The 13913-nt window shown below is 40.8% G+C and overlaps 1 protein-coding gene across 1 annotated transcript in view; it reads right to left on the bottom strand.

Annotated features, from left to right (window-relative positions):
* LOC117402001 (metalloprotease TIKI2-like) overlaps positions 1-12510 on the bottom strand; it is a 70849-nt gene extending 58339 nt beyond the window's left edge. Inside the window, exons 1-2 of the mRNA XM_059031452.1 lie at positions 12090-12510; positions 8553-9113 (exon numbers count right to left, since the gene is read on the bottom strand). Of these exons, the coding sequence (XP_058887435.1) occupies positions 8553-9113; positions 12090-12194 (666 nt within the window). The 5' untranslated portion in view covers positions 12195-12510. The remainder of the gene's footprint in view (positions 1-8552; positions 9114-12089) is intronic.
* Positions 12511-13913: the final 1403 nt, after the last annotated feature.

Genomic DNA, 13913 nt, shown 5'->3' with positions numbered 1-13913 from the left:
ATCCGGGAATTGGGCTTGCAATCCAAACACAGAAGGAAAAGCTGCACTTCACTGAATGAGGAGTACGGGACTCGGGCGCCGATGCAAAAGAAAAGGCTTAGTCGTTATTATCATAGGAAAGAAACAGGCTATACTGGGCTGTAGTTTGTCCTGTCCCATCTCATGCTGAGAGAAGTTAATAATACAAGTCCATGAACATTGAAACAATTTGCAAAGTGCCACCCTAAGTAGCAAGCACCTCCATAAAACAGAAACTGTAAAAAGCCATTCAAAACAAGCTTACATTGCTTCAAAAAATGGCAAGTAAGTTAAACTTTTTTTTTTTTTCATTGAAGAAAAGTAGACAAAAAGTACTCGGTTTGCAATGGAGTTAATGCACTATTCAGTTGCTATAAATGTGATAGGGGTAGGGGTGTGGGGGTAGGGTTAGGGGTAGGGGTGGTGGGTACGGTTAGGGTTTGGGGTAGGAGTGGGGGTAGGGTTAAGGTTGGGGTGAGGGTTAGGTTATTTGGTTCCTAGTTGCTATATTGAACTCAAAATCTTGTCAGATTTGGTCTTAAAAGATCCAAGTGATTCTGCCTCAACACACATGACAAGAAACAATGTCTCCTTACCCCTTTCCCATCTTGACTTCATTGTGTCCTCAGGTCACAGTAAGAAGTTAATCTCATGAAACCTGATTCTGCAGTAAAGTGTGAGTCTATAAATGAACACGTCTACAAATGAACAAAAACAATATTCAGCAGGAGTTTAAGAACTGTGTTGTGCGTCACAGCTAAAATAAACTGATTGTTTATTAATTAAGCGTCTTGATTAACAAGTGCTGGACCAGTTCGCATCATAAATAAAGAGATTTAAAACCAGCTGTGCCAGCTCGCCAACAGAAAACAAAACGTCTTATCCATGAAATGAAAGGAACCAACAGGTGCACTACACCTGTACTAATAGAATTCCACCCCCTAGACAAAACACTCAGAAAGAAAGGAGTTTAATAAAGCCCACTAATCCTACTGCACTTACAATACACGCAGAAAGAAGAATAGAAGGCCGTGCCAGTGTGATCCAGAAATGAACCGCATTAACTCTATATCATGGGGAAAGCATGGCAAAGTGCAGTAAAGCATAGTTCATCGCTTGCATGGTAAAATAAACAAGCACAATGTGGTTATCATAGTAAATGCACAGTATAAATAAGCATGGCTAACCTGAAATATTAACATGCTCGGTGTACTGTAGATCTCAATAAGGCCTACAGATAATGATAAAAAAGAAAGTGTAACTATTCCCATGACATGACCTATAAAACTAGTGTCTATCAAGTGAAGTGTGGGGGCTTCTTATATATTCCACTGTGGCTTTATGACTCTGTTTGAAGGGGGGGGGGGGGGGCATTTGGGCAAAGCATGTAGTTGTGATACTCTTTGTCACGCTGAGTACCTTTTACCATATTACCTTTTGATCCCTTCCATTCGCTACATCAAATGTTCTGTTTTTCATAGGTTAAAAAAACATGTATTCTCATTGGTGCTGCAGCCAGTCAATCATCAGGGGAAGCAGCTGGTTGGTTAATAACAGGAAGTAAGGTGTTGAAAGGGTTAGGGGCAATTTAATTATCCAGTTGAAATGACCAAGAAAATGTATACCTGTGCTGGCCCTGCCGGCAGAAAGTGAATAAATGAAACAAAACGAAACGAATATGTGTTTCAGTACTACACATTTGAGACCTACTTACTGACAGGTACGTTTTTACAAGGGGAAACACTACAGACTCATATATTCAAATACATTTCTCTCTTGTGCGAATATCCAAGAGACACACTTGTGAACCTCATACAGCAGTGAGGAGGCAGTAACTCCAGATGGTAACAATTTCATTAAAATAGAATAACCTGAGAGCTTCTTTATAGCGGGGCCAGTGACAAAAATAATGGAAACTTATTTTTTCTTCCTTTGGAAACTTTTATTACATTTTTAAAATTATTTTTTGCATTATTATTTCCACATTTTGTGGCCAAGCCTGTAACAATGATCAACAATTTAAAGCGATCGATTTCATATTCAATATCTCCTTAGAGAAGGACTGTTCTAAATAGGTTTCGCAGTGTATTGCAGTCTACAGCCCGCATGCACATTGTAACTTTCCACCTGTCGAAATGCGCCCCTCGTTTACTGCTACTGTCTCCCTGGTGTCTTCCATTTTTAGTAGACCACCATGAACGGATGTTTTACTAAAACCTCTTAGACACAGTAAGTCATTGCTGATGACCAAAACGCATAATTGCAGTCCAATCTGTGCCATTTCCCAATACACTTTGTGTCCTTATGCAAATTCACTGAAAGCAAGTGGTGTTAAATTCTTGGGCAACAGTTTCAAAAGGATTCGAGTTCAAACTGTTCAGCGCGCTCTTTCACAAACCATGGTGCCAGATTCAGTACTGCCAACTCCTAGATTCGTAACATTCTTCTGAGTTTCTGTTTTTTAAAAGCAATAGCAGCTTGAAGATCCAGAACCCCAAGCTGTGTAGAAACTCAATCCAAACCAATCCTTCCCATTATCTGAATCGTACACAGCCTTCTGGTCGAGTGAACACACAGCACGTGTGGAGCGGATACGTGCAGTGGTGGTATGCCAGAAAGAAGAAGAAAGTGGATACTTTCTAAAGCTACAGTACAGCTTGTAAAAAATGTATGAAAAATAAAAAACAAAACAGCTCTAACATTGTTCTTCAGAGACCAGCATTGATTATTCTAATAATGTTTCATTTGCTATGAACCACTCCATTTACTTTCTACAGACATGTGAGATGTGAAACTCAGGGGACTTATCCTGTTCAAATGAATATTTATGAATAATGCTGACCGAATGTTTTTCAGTCTGTTTCAGATTGTATGGGGTGCTCTTGGGCAATTAGGCAATTGTAAAATCTTTTGTGTGTGTGTGTGTGTGTGTGTGTGTGTGTGTGTGTGTTTGCAATTTGAGATGGTGGGAGGAATTGGCTGAGATGGTTGTGGTTCTGCTAGACTAAAGTTTATTTTTTATGTGAAGGATGTGATTGGTACAATAGCATCACAAGCACACACCAAATAGAGAATATGCTGTTACTTCAGGCTTGAAATTTCATGGCGGGTGAAAACAGAAGTTTTTGGATTCCTGTAGTATGCAAGCTAGCAGGTTTTTCTGTCTGGATTTAAAAGCATTAGAGCCCTACCCAACCTAAACCAAACGCTACGATAGCCAGTTTTAAATATTTTATTTGCATAGAATTCCACATTAGGCTGTAAAACACCATAAAATTAGTCTCCTACTTTTATTTGTAACTGTTATTGAGCTGGCCAAGGTAGTAACAGTTAGATCTGCTGCATGTGGCCGAGTTAAGGACCTGTTACTCCAAATGAGCTGGATGGCTGGCAATGCTGGTTAGAGACCAGAAACCAGCCAAATTCTCATCTTATACAATCCAGCCTTGGAACGACATCAAAGCATCGCAATGGAAAAGTTGTAATTTCAACGGCCAATGAAAACATAACATCACAGTTTTCATGTTTGATTTTGTAATGGTCTATCTTAATAAATCAAAATGTGTGCAAATCACAGGAAGAGATGTGAAAGGATTTTTTTTTTTTTTTTTTTTTTTTTTTTTTTTTTACCATACTCACAAATGCTTGAAGGTGATTGGGTCCTTATGCTGCCTTCCATGCCAGGACCCCCTTGTAAATGTATATCCCATATTGAGTACCAAGACAGGTCACTATTTGGGTCACATGTTTTTATTATTATTAATAATATGAATAATATTATAGTCATACTTAACACCGCTAACAAGAGTGTAGCATGAAATTCCCCATACAGACTGTTCTTTCTACACATCGTTCTCCCCCCTCTTTAATTTCCATTCACGTTCATCATGGAACCTCCTGATCCTACATGTTTTCCCCCCATGAGGCCATAATGATCACGGCTATAGCTCTTGGAACGCACTGGATCTCAGCTGAAAGTCTTATTTTTCCATTATATAAGAAGTGCCTAGAATCTGATCGAACCAGCCAACACGCCTGCCAACAACAACTCCTACCGCTGGAGCTCTTTGTAATGAATGTCTGGCTGGGGACAGTCTAGAATAAAGTCAAGTGATACGCAGCTAACATGGCAGAAAAAAATAAGTTAAACAGCGTTTTTAATAAAAATAAATGTACTAAATCTTTCCGTCTTCGGGTATCACTACAGGGGTTGACAGGTATGCAGAACTGGAGACAGCTAATTAAATAAAATAAATTAATCAATGCAAAATACTTTGGCAATTCTGCAACAGGTACTGTAACATTACAAAGCTCCATATGTACATATAATGGACCCCAGATGGAGTGCAGACTCTTAAAAAGTATGCCTTGTTTAAAATGCAGTACAGTCTAAATGTGGTCTACACTTTATTAATATACTGTGGTATTAACAAAGGGAATTGTATGATTCTAAAAATAAACCACTCAACTAAGAAAATCTTTTTTAAATTAAAGTCCACTAATCCCAAAAATGCAAGTTTTAAAACTGCATTCATGCAGTAAATCTCCCCTGCACAATCTGAAATGCACAGAAGAGTGTCAGTCAGTCCAAAGCCAAAAAGCAGATTGGCTCTTGAGTTAGAGCAATGGAACCTGATTGGCTCTTGAGTTAGAGCAATGGAACCTGATTGGCTCTTGAGTTAGAGCAATGGAACCTGATTGGCTCTTGAGTTAGAGCAAAGGAACCTGCCTGCTAACAGCCTCTGGCACAGTCACACAGTGCCACTGAGAATTGGTATTGGAGTCAAGCTTTATAGATGTTTATGTGTTTCTAACTCTAAGAAAGGTGTTAGAACTCCCACACTGATGAAACCCCACTCAGAATAACTCCTGCACTGATGAAACCTCACTCAGAATAGCTCCCACACTGATGAAACCCCACTCAGAATAACTTCTGTACTGATGAAACCTCACTCAGAATAGCTCCCACACTGATGAAACCTCACTCAGAATAGCTCCCACACTGATGAAACCCCACTCAGAATAACTCCCACACTGATGAAACCTCACTCAGAATAGCTCCCACACTGATGAAACCCCACTCAGAATAACTCCCACACTGATGAAACCTCACTCAGAATAACTCCCGCACTGATGAAACCTAACTCAGAATAACTCCCGCACTGATGAAACCTCACTCAGAATAACTCCCGCACTGATGAAACCTCACTCAGAATAACTCCCGCACTGATGAAACCTCACTCAGAATAACTCCCGCACTGATGAAACCTCACTCAGAATAACTCCCACACTGATGAAACCTCACTCAGAATAACTCCCACACTGATGAAACCTCACTCAGAATAACTCCCACACTGATGAAACCTCACTCACAATAACTCCCGCACTGATGAAACCTCACTCCGAATAACTCCCGCACTGATGAAACCTCACTCCGAATAACTCCTGCACTGATGAAACCTCACTCAGAATCTGCTGTTGAATGTTATCATATATATATATATATATATATATATATATATATATATATATATATATATATATATATATATTAGAAAAGTAAATTTAACAATGAGAGCAGAACTGGGGTCCTATAAGTAAGTACATTGAAAACAGAGTACAGTTAGGATGTCTGAGCCAGCGATTTCAATATATATTGATATAGAAAATTCCTGAGTAACGTGATATCAGTGTATCTAAAAAAAACTGTGAATTAAATTTGAAGCATGAAGGTATTGCATTGCAGGTTAGTCAGTACCGTACAGGAAACCCACTCAGCGTTTTCAATAAAGAGAACTCTGTGCTAATAGCTCAGTGCCAGTGACTGCTGAATGAAGAGCTCAGCACAGGGACCGCAGTGCCAGCCAAGCCCAACATACACAAGCCTGTGCTGGAGAACTCGGAGCCAGAGAAATTCAACACTGAGGACGCAACAAAACCTGAGGACCACAGATTAAACACACAACCCAGGCTACTGGGGATGCTGTGTGTGGAAAGATGGGTAGCAAGTTAACATAGAGTCCTGTAAGAGGAATAAGTAAATATAGACAGAGAAGCAGAGAACACCTAAAACAATTCTAAAAAGAATAATAAACTACCTAAACGCCTTTAGAAGCCCCTCAATCGAATGTCTCAACTAATATCGGTGTAAGTATCTTGGAGTATCAAGTCCATTATGTGTACACTAGTACTGCATACCAGACAGATATAAGAAATCTTCTTACGGGGTGCCCCTGCCACCAGGTACAATAAAGTATTAGCTTGCATCTGAAACAATACAGATAGTTGTAAAACTGTCTGGGAAAGCTATGGTAAAACATGCTCTGATAGGTTCAAGGAGTACGCAGTAAAGCAACAGTGATACAACTTTATTACAGGTTTTACCTGAGCACCGTTTCTGGACGCAGGAATGCTTTACGATAGAACCAGCTTGTGGTATACTGTAATGATTGTAGAAATGTGACAGTGCTGTCAAGAGTTGCTGATGAGAGAGCCAGCTTAGCGAGGAGAACCTCTCAAATTAGCACAACACTGACCTGGGCAGCAGGGAGCCTGTGACTGACAGATACAATTACAGCCCTGCACGGTATGCATGTTAGTATCTGTTTGCATGTACACAGCAGCATGTTTGCCCCTGTGGGGGATGTACATTTGAGTGCCGGGGTTTGCACACATTAGCATGCATGCGTGCGTATGTACAGCTATGGTCAACAGTTTCACATCTCCTAAAATTGTAGGATTGAGACATCATTTAAAAAGCCATAATAGTAGTACAGTATTTCAGATTTTTAAATGTCACATTTTTCCATTTTTGTCAGTATATGGAAAATTACAAAGCGGTGTGTAACTCAATATGTTAATGTAACATTATTCAGAAGGTTTCATTCGACTTTATGAAGCAGAATTCTACAGGGTGATGCAAAACTTGGCCATCGCTGTACATGTGACCACGCTTGTGTGTGTCCGAGAGATGTGAGCCACCCATTCCCGCACACACAGACACAAACCTATCGGAGGAGCTGATGGAACTTGTACTAAAATAGAACACCAGGCAGCCCTGTCAGTTAGCAGCCTGCTGACATGTTCCTCACTGGTAAGCTGAGAAGAGGATGTCTGAGCTTGACATGGTGGAGACTTGCTGGGTTTCTGGGTTAACTGATGGTTTGTTACTGAAGTGAAGTGTAGTGTCTGAACATTGTTTTACAGTAACAAGTTTCAATGGATTCCTTCCAAGAGGGAAATCGTTAAATACTTGACAGAGGTTTCAATAAAAGTTTCTCAGAGTGACTTGACTAAAAGAGTATCCTATTTTGTAAATCGCTTTGAACAATGACATTCTGATATGAGCGTCACTGTAAAGAACACGACATTCAGATTAGTTGGGATCCAGACACTAGGAGAATGAGCCGCTCGGGAGGACAATAGCATAGCTTTCAATAGCAGCGGGTTTCAGGCGAATTAGAAAACTGGGTCTCAACTGAACACTTTGCTGTAATTAAGGGCGCTTGAAGTCTACAGAGGTCGACCCGACACTTCTAAAGAGCGGTTATTTCCAACTTGTATTATATCATCTGCTAATGAAGTTACTGACTGTGCCTCTGCGGATTCCTAAAGGCTGCAGTGTGATGCATCCTGTCTGTCTTTCTGTTGATTTATTACACTCAGCAGCAGAAGCAGTGACCTCACATGCTCTTGTGTTTCTATGGGCCTCCAGAAACTCTAACTCAACAGCAGAGAGGACAGAACAGTTCCCTCTGTGCTGCTGGATGACAGGCAGCCCTCCAGACTGGTGCTTTGTCTCTAAGCAGCTTGCTCTACACAGGCTGCCCATGTGCTTCTCTCTTTAGACTAAGCATATGCTGAACCACCACTGCATTTTCAACTCAAACGCCAGCAATGCCACTGTAGTGCCACAGCCAGATGGCAGCTCAATGTGCATACCAAGCACTGTCTCTATAGAGCCACAGGATGAACACAGCCCACTATATGTACATCATGCCCTTGGACCTGGACTTGAATCACTAACTTGGCAGTTAGATCCATTCCTGGTTTTACTATAAGTTTAATAAAGACACACCTGTGCTTGTTACCTATACACTAGGGCTAATGAAGTACATATTAATACCTGGAATGGGTGAAGCTGCTATGCAATATTTCCATGCAATGCAATGGCTTGGTCAGTAGAAATCTTATTTTTTTTTTAAATTTAGTGGTCGCCAATTATTTTTATTGTTTTCTCTCCAAGCTCGGAGTAAAACCTGGAATGGCTGTAACTGCCATGCAACAGGAGTGTTAGTTCCATCCCTGCTCGGACGTGTTCAGGCTCTAAGTGGTCATGCCGAACACTTCCCTGTTCACCCCCTCATTCCCTCCCTTGTCCCTTCTAGGGCAATGCCTCCCTTACCTGTGAGAAGTTGAGCCCATTGAGTGGGTGGCACTGCTCCTCCACCCTCTCCATGGCCCGGTCCTCTTCCTCAGCCTTTCGCACCCCCTCATTCCCTCCCTTGTCTCTTCCAGGGCGACGCCTCCCTTACCTGTGAGAAGTTGAGCCCATTGAGTGGGTGGCACTGCTCCTCCACCCTCTCCACGGCCCCTGTCCTCTTCCTCAGCCTCTCTGCCTCCTGAGCCAGGTACAGGTCCAGCACGGGGACCCCCCTGGAGCGGATGTCTGCCTCGGTCAAGGAGTTGACCATCAGCATGACCCAGACAGGCCGCTTGCGCTCCCAGTTGCCAGCAATGGCATTGAAGAGGTAGTCGGCGTACAGCCCCTTGCCCCGCTGGTCGGGGGTCATCCAGTGAGGCATCATGTGCTTGACATAGTCCAGATGGCTCTTGAGCCGGCGATACAGCTCCCGGGGCAGCAGCTTCTGCAGACTCTCTCCCCGTGGCAGCAGCTGGCAGCTGGTGAGAGCCGTGATGGTGTAGGGGTCAGTGAGATCCAGCTCGAAGAACACGTTGCTGCTCAGCTGGAAGGCCTTCTTGGAGTTCTCAGGGATGAAGTCCCAGACGCGGGTGTAGGGGACGTGGATCGTCCCGAACAGGTAGGACGGGGGGTCTCTCTTGATCGTCCACAGAAACGAGTTCATTTGACTTGGCTGTTGGGTCGGGAAAAAAAAGCAGCAGTTTAGCGGGAGAGGGTTTGATTGAGTAGGGTTGTACAGGCTGAGGAACTGGAAGGGGATACTCAAGGAACAGGAAAAGGTCTTTAGCTCAAACTTTTGACACATTTCTTTCTTGGAAACCCTGTTCTTGTTCTCTCTCAAACACATTAGTGTTAGTACTTGGTAACGTAAAATGGTCAAAATAATAATAATAATAATAATAATAATAATAATAATAATAATAATAATAATAATAATAATAATAATGCATTGTATTCAAATGCAATATCATCATGTCATTTTCCTTACCAGTCCAGAATAATAGTGACAATCACCAGCACCCCTTCTCATGGACAAACCACTATAGTGTGTCTGCACAGCTATCCCTATTACCCAAACCAGCCTTCCACACTCCGCTAATGCTAATATTTTTTAATGAAGTCATTTTATAAGAATTAAAAGAAACAAAAGCCCATTTACCCTCTTGGTAAATCCAGAAATTACACTCTCTTATTTCTATTTAAATATATGAATGTGTTTGTTTATATATATATATATATATATATATATATATATATATATATATATATATATATATATATATATATATATATAAATTACTTAATTAAAATAAATAAATAAATACATTTAAAAAAAAAAAAAAAAAAAAAACTGAGTTGAACCTGGTTCAGCAGACTTAAATATAACTCTTTGAACTGGCAGATTATTAGGAATTCAAACACGATCACATCACATCCAATACGTGGAATACTGAACTGTCCAGACACGTGTTTATTGCAAAATGTAACAAAGGCGAGAGACTGTACACCCACAGTACAGTGATTTGAACACACGGTGTAGATATAGGTAGAGATAGCAATGTGTGTAAATATAAGTAAACCCAGTTGAAATGAATCTATGCAGCCCGGCTTCATTTATTTGGAGAATGCACAGTTCACGCCAAACTTGATATGATATGTCTTACATGGTCTCCCGAAGAAGAGTATAAATCAGAGTATGGGACCATTCTTTAAAAATTATTAAAAACATGTAACCTGCTGATAGCGGTGCCACTGGATGCAAAGATAATCCCATTTTACACAGGCTACCTGATGAGCAGTTAATATTACATCTGGAGTTTCCAAGGCTGATTGGTTCCCCGTGTGTGTGCGTGAATCAAGCAATAGAGACATGGACATTTAATAATAATAATAATAATAATAATAATAATAATAATAATAATAATAATAATAATAATAATTTAGTAAAATGCTGCACAGATATAGACACATAACAAGCAGGGACAGGAGTTTACTTGTTAACATTCACCAGCACCCACAAAGCTGACAGCTTATAAATAAACGAATGATTGCAGACATTGTTATGTTTGTAATACCTAATACTAACACTGCCTCGGTATGCGGGGAAGGAAAGAAAGAAAGAAAGAAAGATGACAGTAGCCTGCACGAAATATAAATATTTGGAATAAAATAAATGTAAAACCCCAATTATTCAAATAATTACACATGAAGTAATTCACTTGTATATAAGTGTTGCACGTATCTAATGCCATGTGTGTACAGTAACAGAACAGTGACTACAGGAAAGGTGGAAAGCCGTGCGTATTAATAATATTAATATGCTGGCCATAACTGTACGTGTGTGTGTGTGTGTGTGTGTGTTTGTGTGTGTGTGTGTGTGTGTGTGTGTGTGTGTGTGTATATAGATAGATAGATAGATAGATAGATAGATAGATAGATAGATAGATAGATAGATAGATAGATAGATAGATAGATAGATAGAGAGATAGATAGATAGATAGATACAGCTATCGCCAAAAGTTTATCATCAACCTATTAGATTAACAAACTGTGCTTCATAGTTTAATTAAACCTGCCGATTAATGTCATGTTGACATCACATACCGCTTTTTAGTTTTCCATTTTCTTAACGAAAAACTGACAACAATTGAAAAAAAGTGCCTTTTTTAAAAGCTAACATGAAATACTATCATGGCTTCCGGTAGGCTTTTGCGATATAATGTTGTAGTTTATTTGATTACATAATGTTAAATAAAATATCAAAATTATGTTCATATAGTTTTTTTTGTGTTTGTTTGTTTTGTTTTTTGTTTTTGTTTTTTTAAATTATGTCTCAATCCAAAAATTCAAAGTGATGCGAAACTTTTGGCCATAACTGTACATAACCTATTTGAACCGACTTATTAAAAACACATTTAAACAGTGCGTTTTATTTCTTAAGAACGGAATGAAAGCTGGACTAGAAATCAGTTTGTCACTCTCAGACTGAGATGCATGACTATAGCGTTTCGAAAAGTCTAACGTGTCCTCGGTTAACATACGTGAAAAAATATTAAAATACAATAACATTACAAAACGTGGATAACTATTAACACCCCGTAACTAATCCGAATACTGGCCGTTCTGTTATCGCTGTGCCTGTGTCCGAATACTGGCCGTGCTGTTATCTCTATGCCTGTGTCCGAATACTGACCGTGCTGTTATCTCTGTGCCTGTGTCCGAATACTGACCGTGCTGTTATCTCTGTGCCTGTGTCCGAATACTGACCGTGCTGTTATCTCTGTGCCTGTGTCCGAATACTGGCCGTGCTGTTATCTCTGTGTCTGTGTCCGAATACTGACCGTGCTGTTATCTCTGTGTCTGTGTCCGAATACTGACCGTGCTGTTATCTCTGTGTCTGTGTCCGAATACTGACCGTGCTGTTATCGCTGTGCCTGTGTCCGAATACTGACCGTGCTGTTATCTCTGTGCCTGTGTCCGAATACTGACCGTGCTGTTATCTCTGTGTCTGTGTCCGAATACTGACCGTGCTGTTATCTCTGTGTCTGTGTCCGAATACTGACCGTGCTGTTATCGCTGTGCCTGTGTTGTACAGCCTGGGCTCTGTGCAGAGCCCTGAAAAGTTTGACAGTCAGTCAGGTAAACTTACCGACTTCGGGCGCTCGCATTGCCAGGGCTGGCTGTGGCTCTTTGGTGTAACGTTTTGTAGAATCACACTCACAAGCAGGCAGCTGAAGGCAGCGTAGCAACGCATCTCCACTTTCCAAAAGTAGAAGCTGTAGCCGGCAGCTCGGTGTGTGCCTGTGTTGCTGTTGTTGTTGTTTCTGATATCGATATGTATCTCTTTAAAACAACTAAAGCAATCTACACGTGTTATCCGAGGCTCCTGTAGCCCGGCTCGGTTACTTTAAGTTGTCTGGTCACAGTTGACGAGTTGAGGTCGAATCTCCTCCATGCTGTTCAATGCTGAATTGGTCTCCCACTCTGGCTGTAGCGGAATGAAGTTATGTTTTACTGTTTACAGGAGAGTACGTGGGAATTTTTTTTTTTTTTTAAACAAGATGAAGAAGAAAGAGAGAGAGAGAGAGAGAGAGAGAGAGAGAGAGAGAGAGAGAGAGAGAGGGGGGGGGTCTGTGTGTTTGTGATGGGATTTCATGATTGTTGTTGGAACAGGCAGGCAGGCAGGCAGAGGGAGGCGGGTACTCATCCTGCTTGTCAACTTGTCAGAATCCGAAACTTCTCATAAACTCGGAGCAAGCACTCCAACTTTAAAATATATAATATAATACATTACCACAAGGGGGCGCGACGAGCTTCAGTTTACATCAACCAGCTGCAGTACTGTGCTTTTAGACCTGTTCTATAAGTTCAATCAAATTTTGTTGTAGCCGTGCTTCAATTAATGTACTGAACTAGACTCATTTAATTCACGTATTTACAATAATGACTTCATATATAGTCAGTGTGTTTTATGAATGCACCAACAAAGCGAAAGTATGTCGTCCTTACTTGACTCTTCCCAGTTTGCTTTATCGGCGTTTTCTACACACGCGCAAACCCCATGCTAACAGACCTAAACTCGCAGAGCGTGCTGCCGATTGTGGCTCATTTCCAAATGTCCTCCTCTTTTTCTTCGTTCTCCACGACTGAATATTTTAGAATATGCTGCATTTTCGTATTATTTAACGTGCATTAGTATTGTCGAGTGGGTTTTACATTTGTTTTTACATTGAAAGCGAGTCATGACTCTGCTTGCTCTGCTTGTGGAATTGTGTGTGCCACAGGTGTTTAATTAACGACCTATATACCTCCTCCCAACCAAAACGCTTCAGGGTCGGGGCTGCAGAACATAATGTGCAGCGCAGCGCTCTGCATGTTTCACCAGACTTATGGCGGTCTTTAGGCAGTTTGTACTATTTTAGGCTCCTTTACCTAAAACAACCATGTATAGCTATGGTGAGAAAATGATACATGAACATTTGTATTCGCTGGAGAGTAACACTGTGGACTACATTTTGCAGTATGTTCTAAGGTCACATTCTAAGTATGTTCTAAGGTCACATTCTTCTGCTAGGTGAAAACTGCAGGTAAGACCTCATATCTCTCATGTACTTCATATATGGCAGGTATATAAACAAAATGAAATAGAATCATGTAGATTTGCTTTGCATTTCAGAGACATTTATATTGCATATGGGAAAATATCACCAAAACAAAAAGCATCCCTATAAAAAGAGGAAAAAAGTCTAATATTGATGCACAGTAACTAGACATTAAGCTGTAACTAGAGAAAGCATGATGGCAGATCTGCATCTGCCTGGGTGCACAGAGTGTAACCCATGATGTGCACCACAGGGTTGAGGTTGGGGTAGGGGTTAGGGTTGGTTTGGGTTTTGGGTTAGGGTGAGGGTTGGGGTTGGGGTAGGGGTTAGGGGTTAGGAGTAGGGTTGGGGTTTGGGTTAGGGTGAGGGTT

This window comes from Acipenser ruthenus, chromosome 10 (genome assembly GCF_902713425.1).
Source record: "Acipenser ruthenus chromosome 10, fAciRut3.2 maternal haplotype, whole genome shotgun sequence".
NCBI classification, from domain to species: Eukaryota; Metazoa; Chordata; class Actinopteri; order Acipenseriformes; family Acipenseridae; genus Acipenser; species Acipenser ruthenus.
The sequence above is the reverse complement of the archived record's forward strand: the minus strand, read 5'-3'. Positions and strand labels throughout refer to the sequence as shown.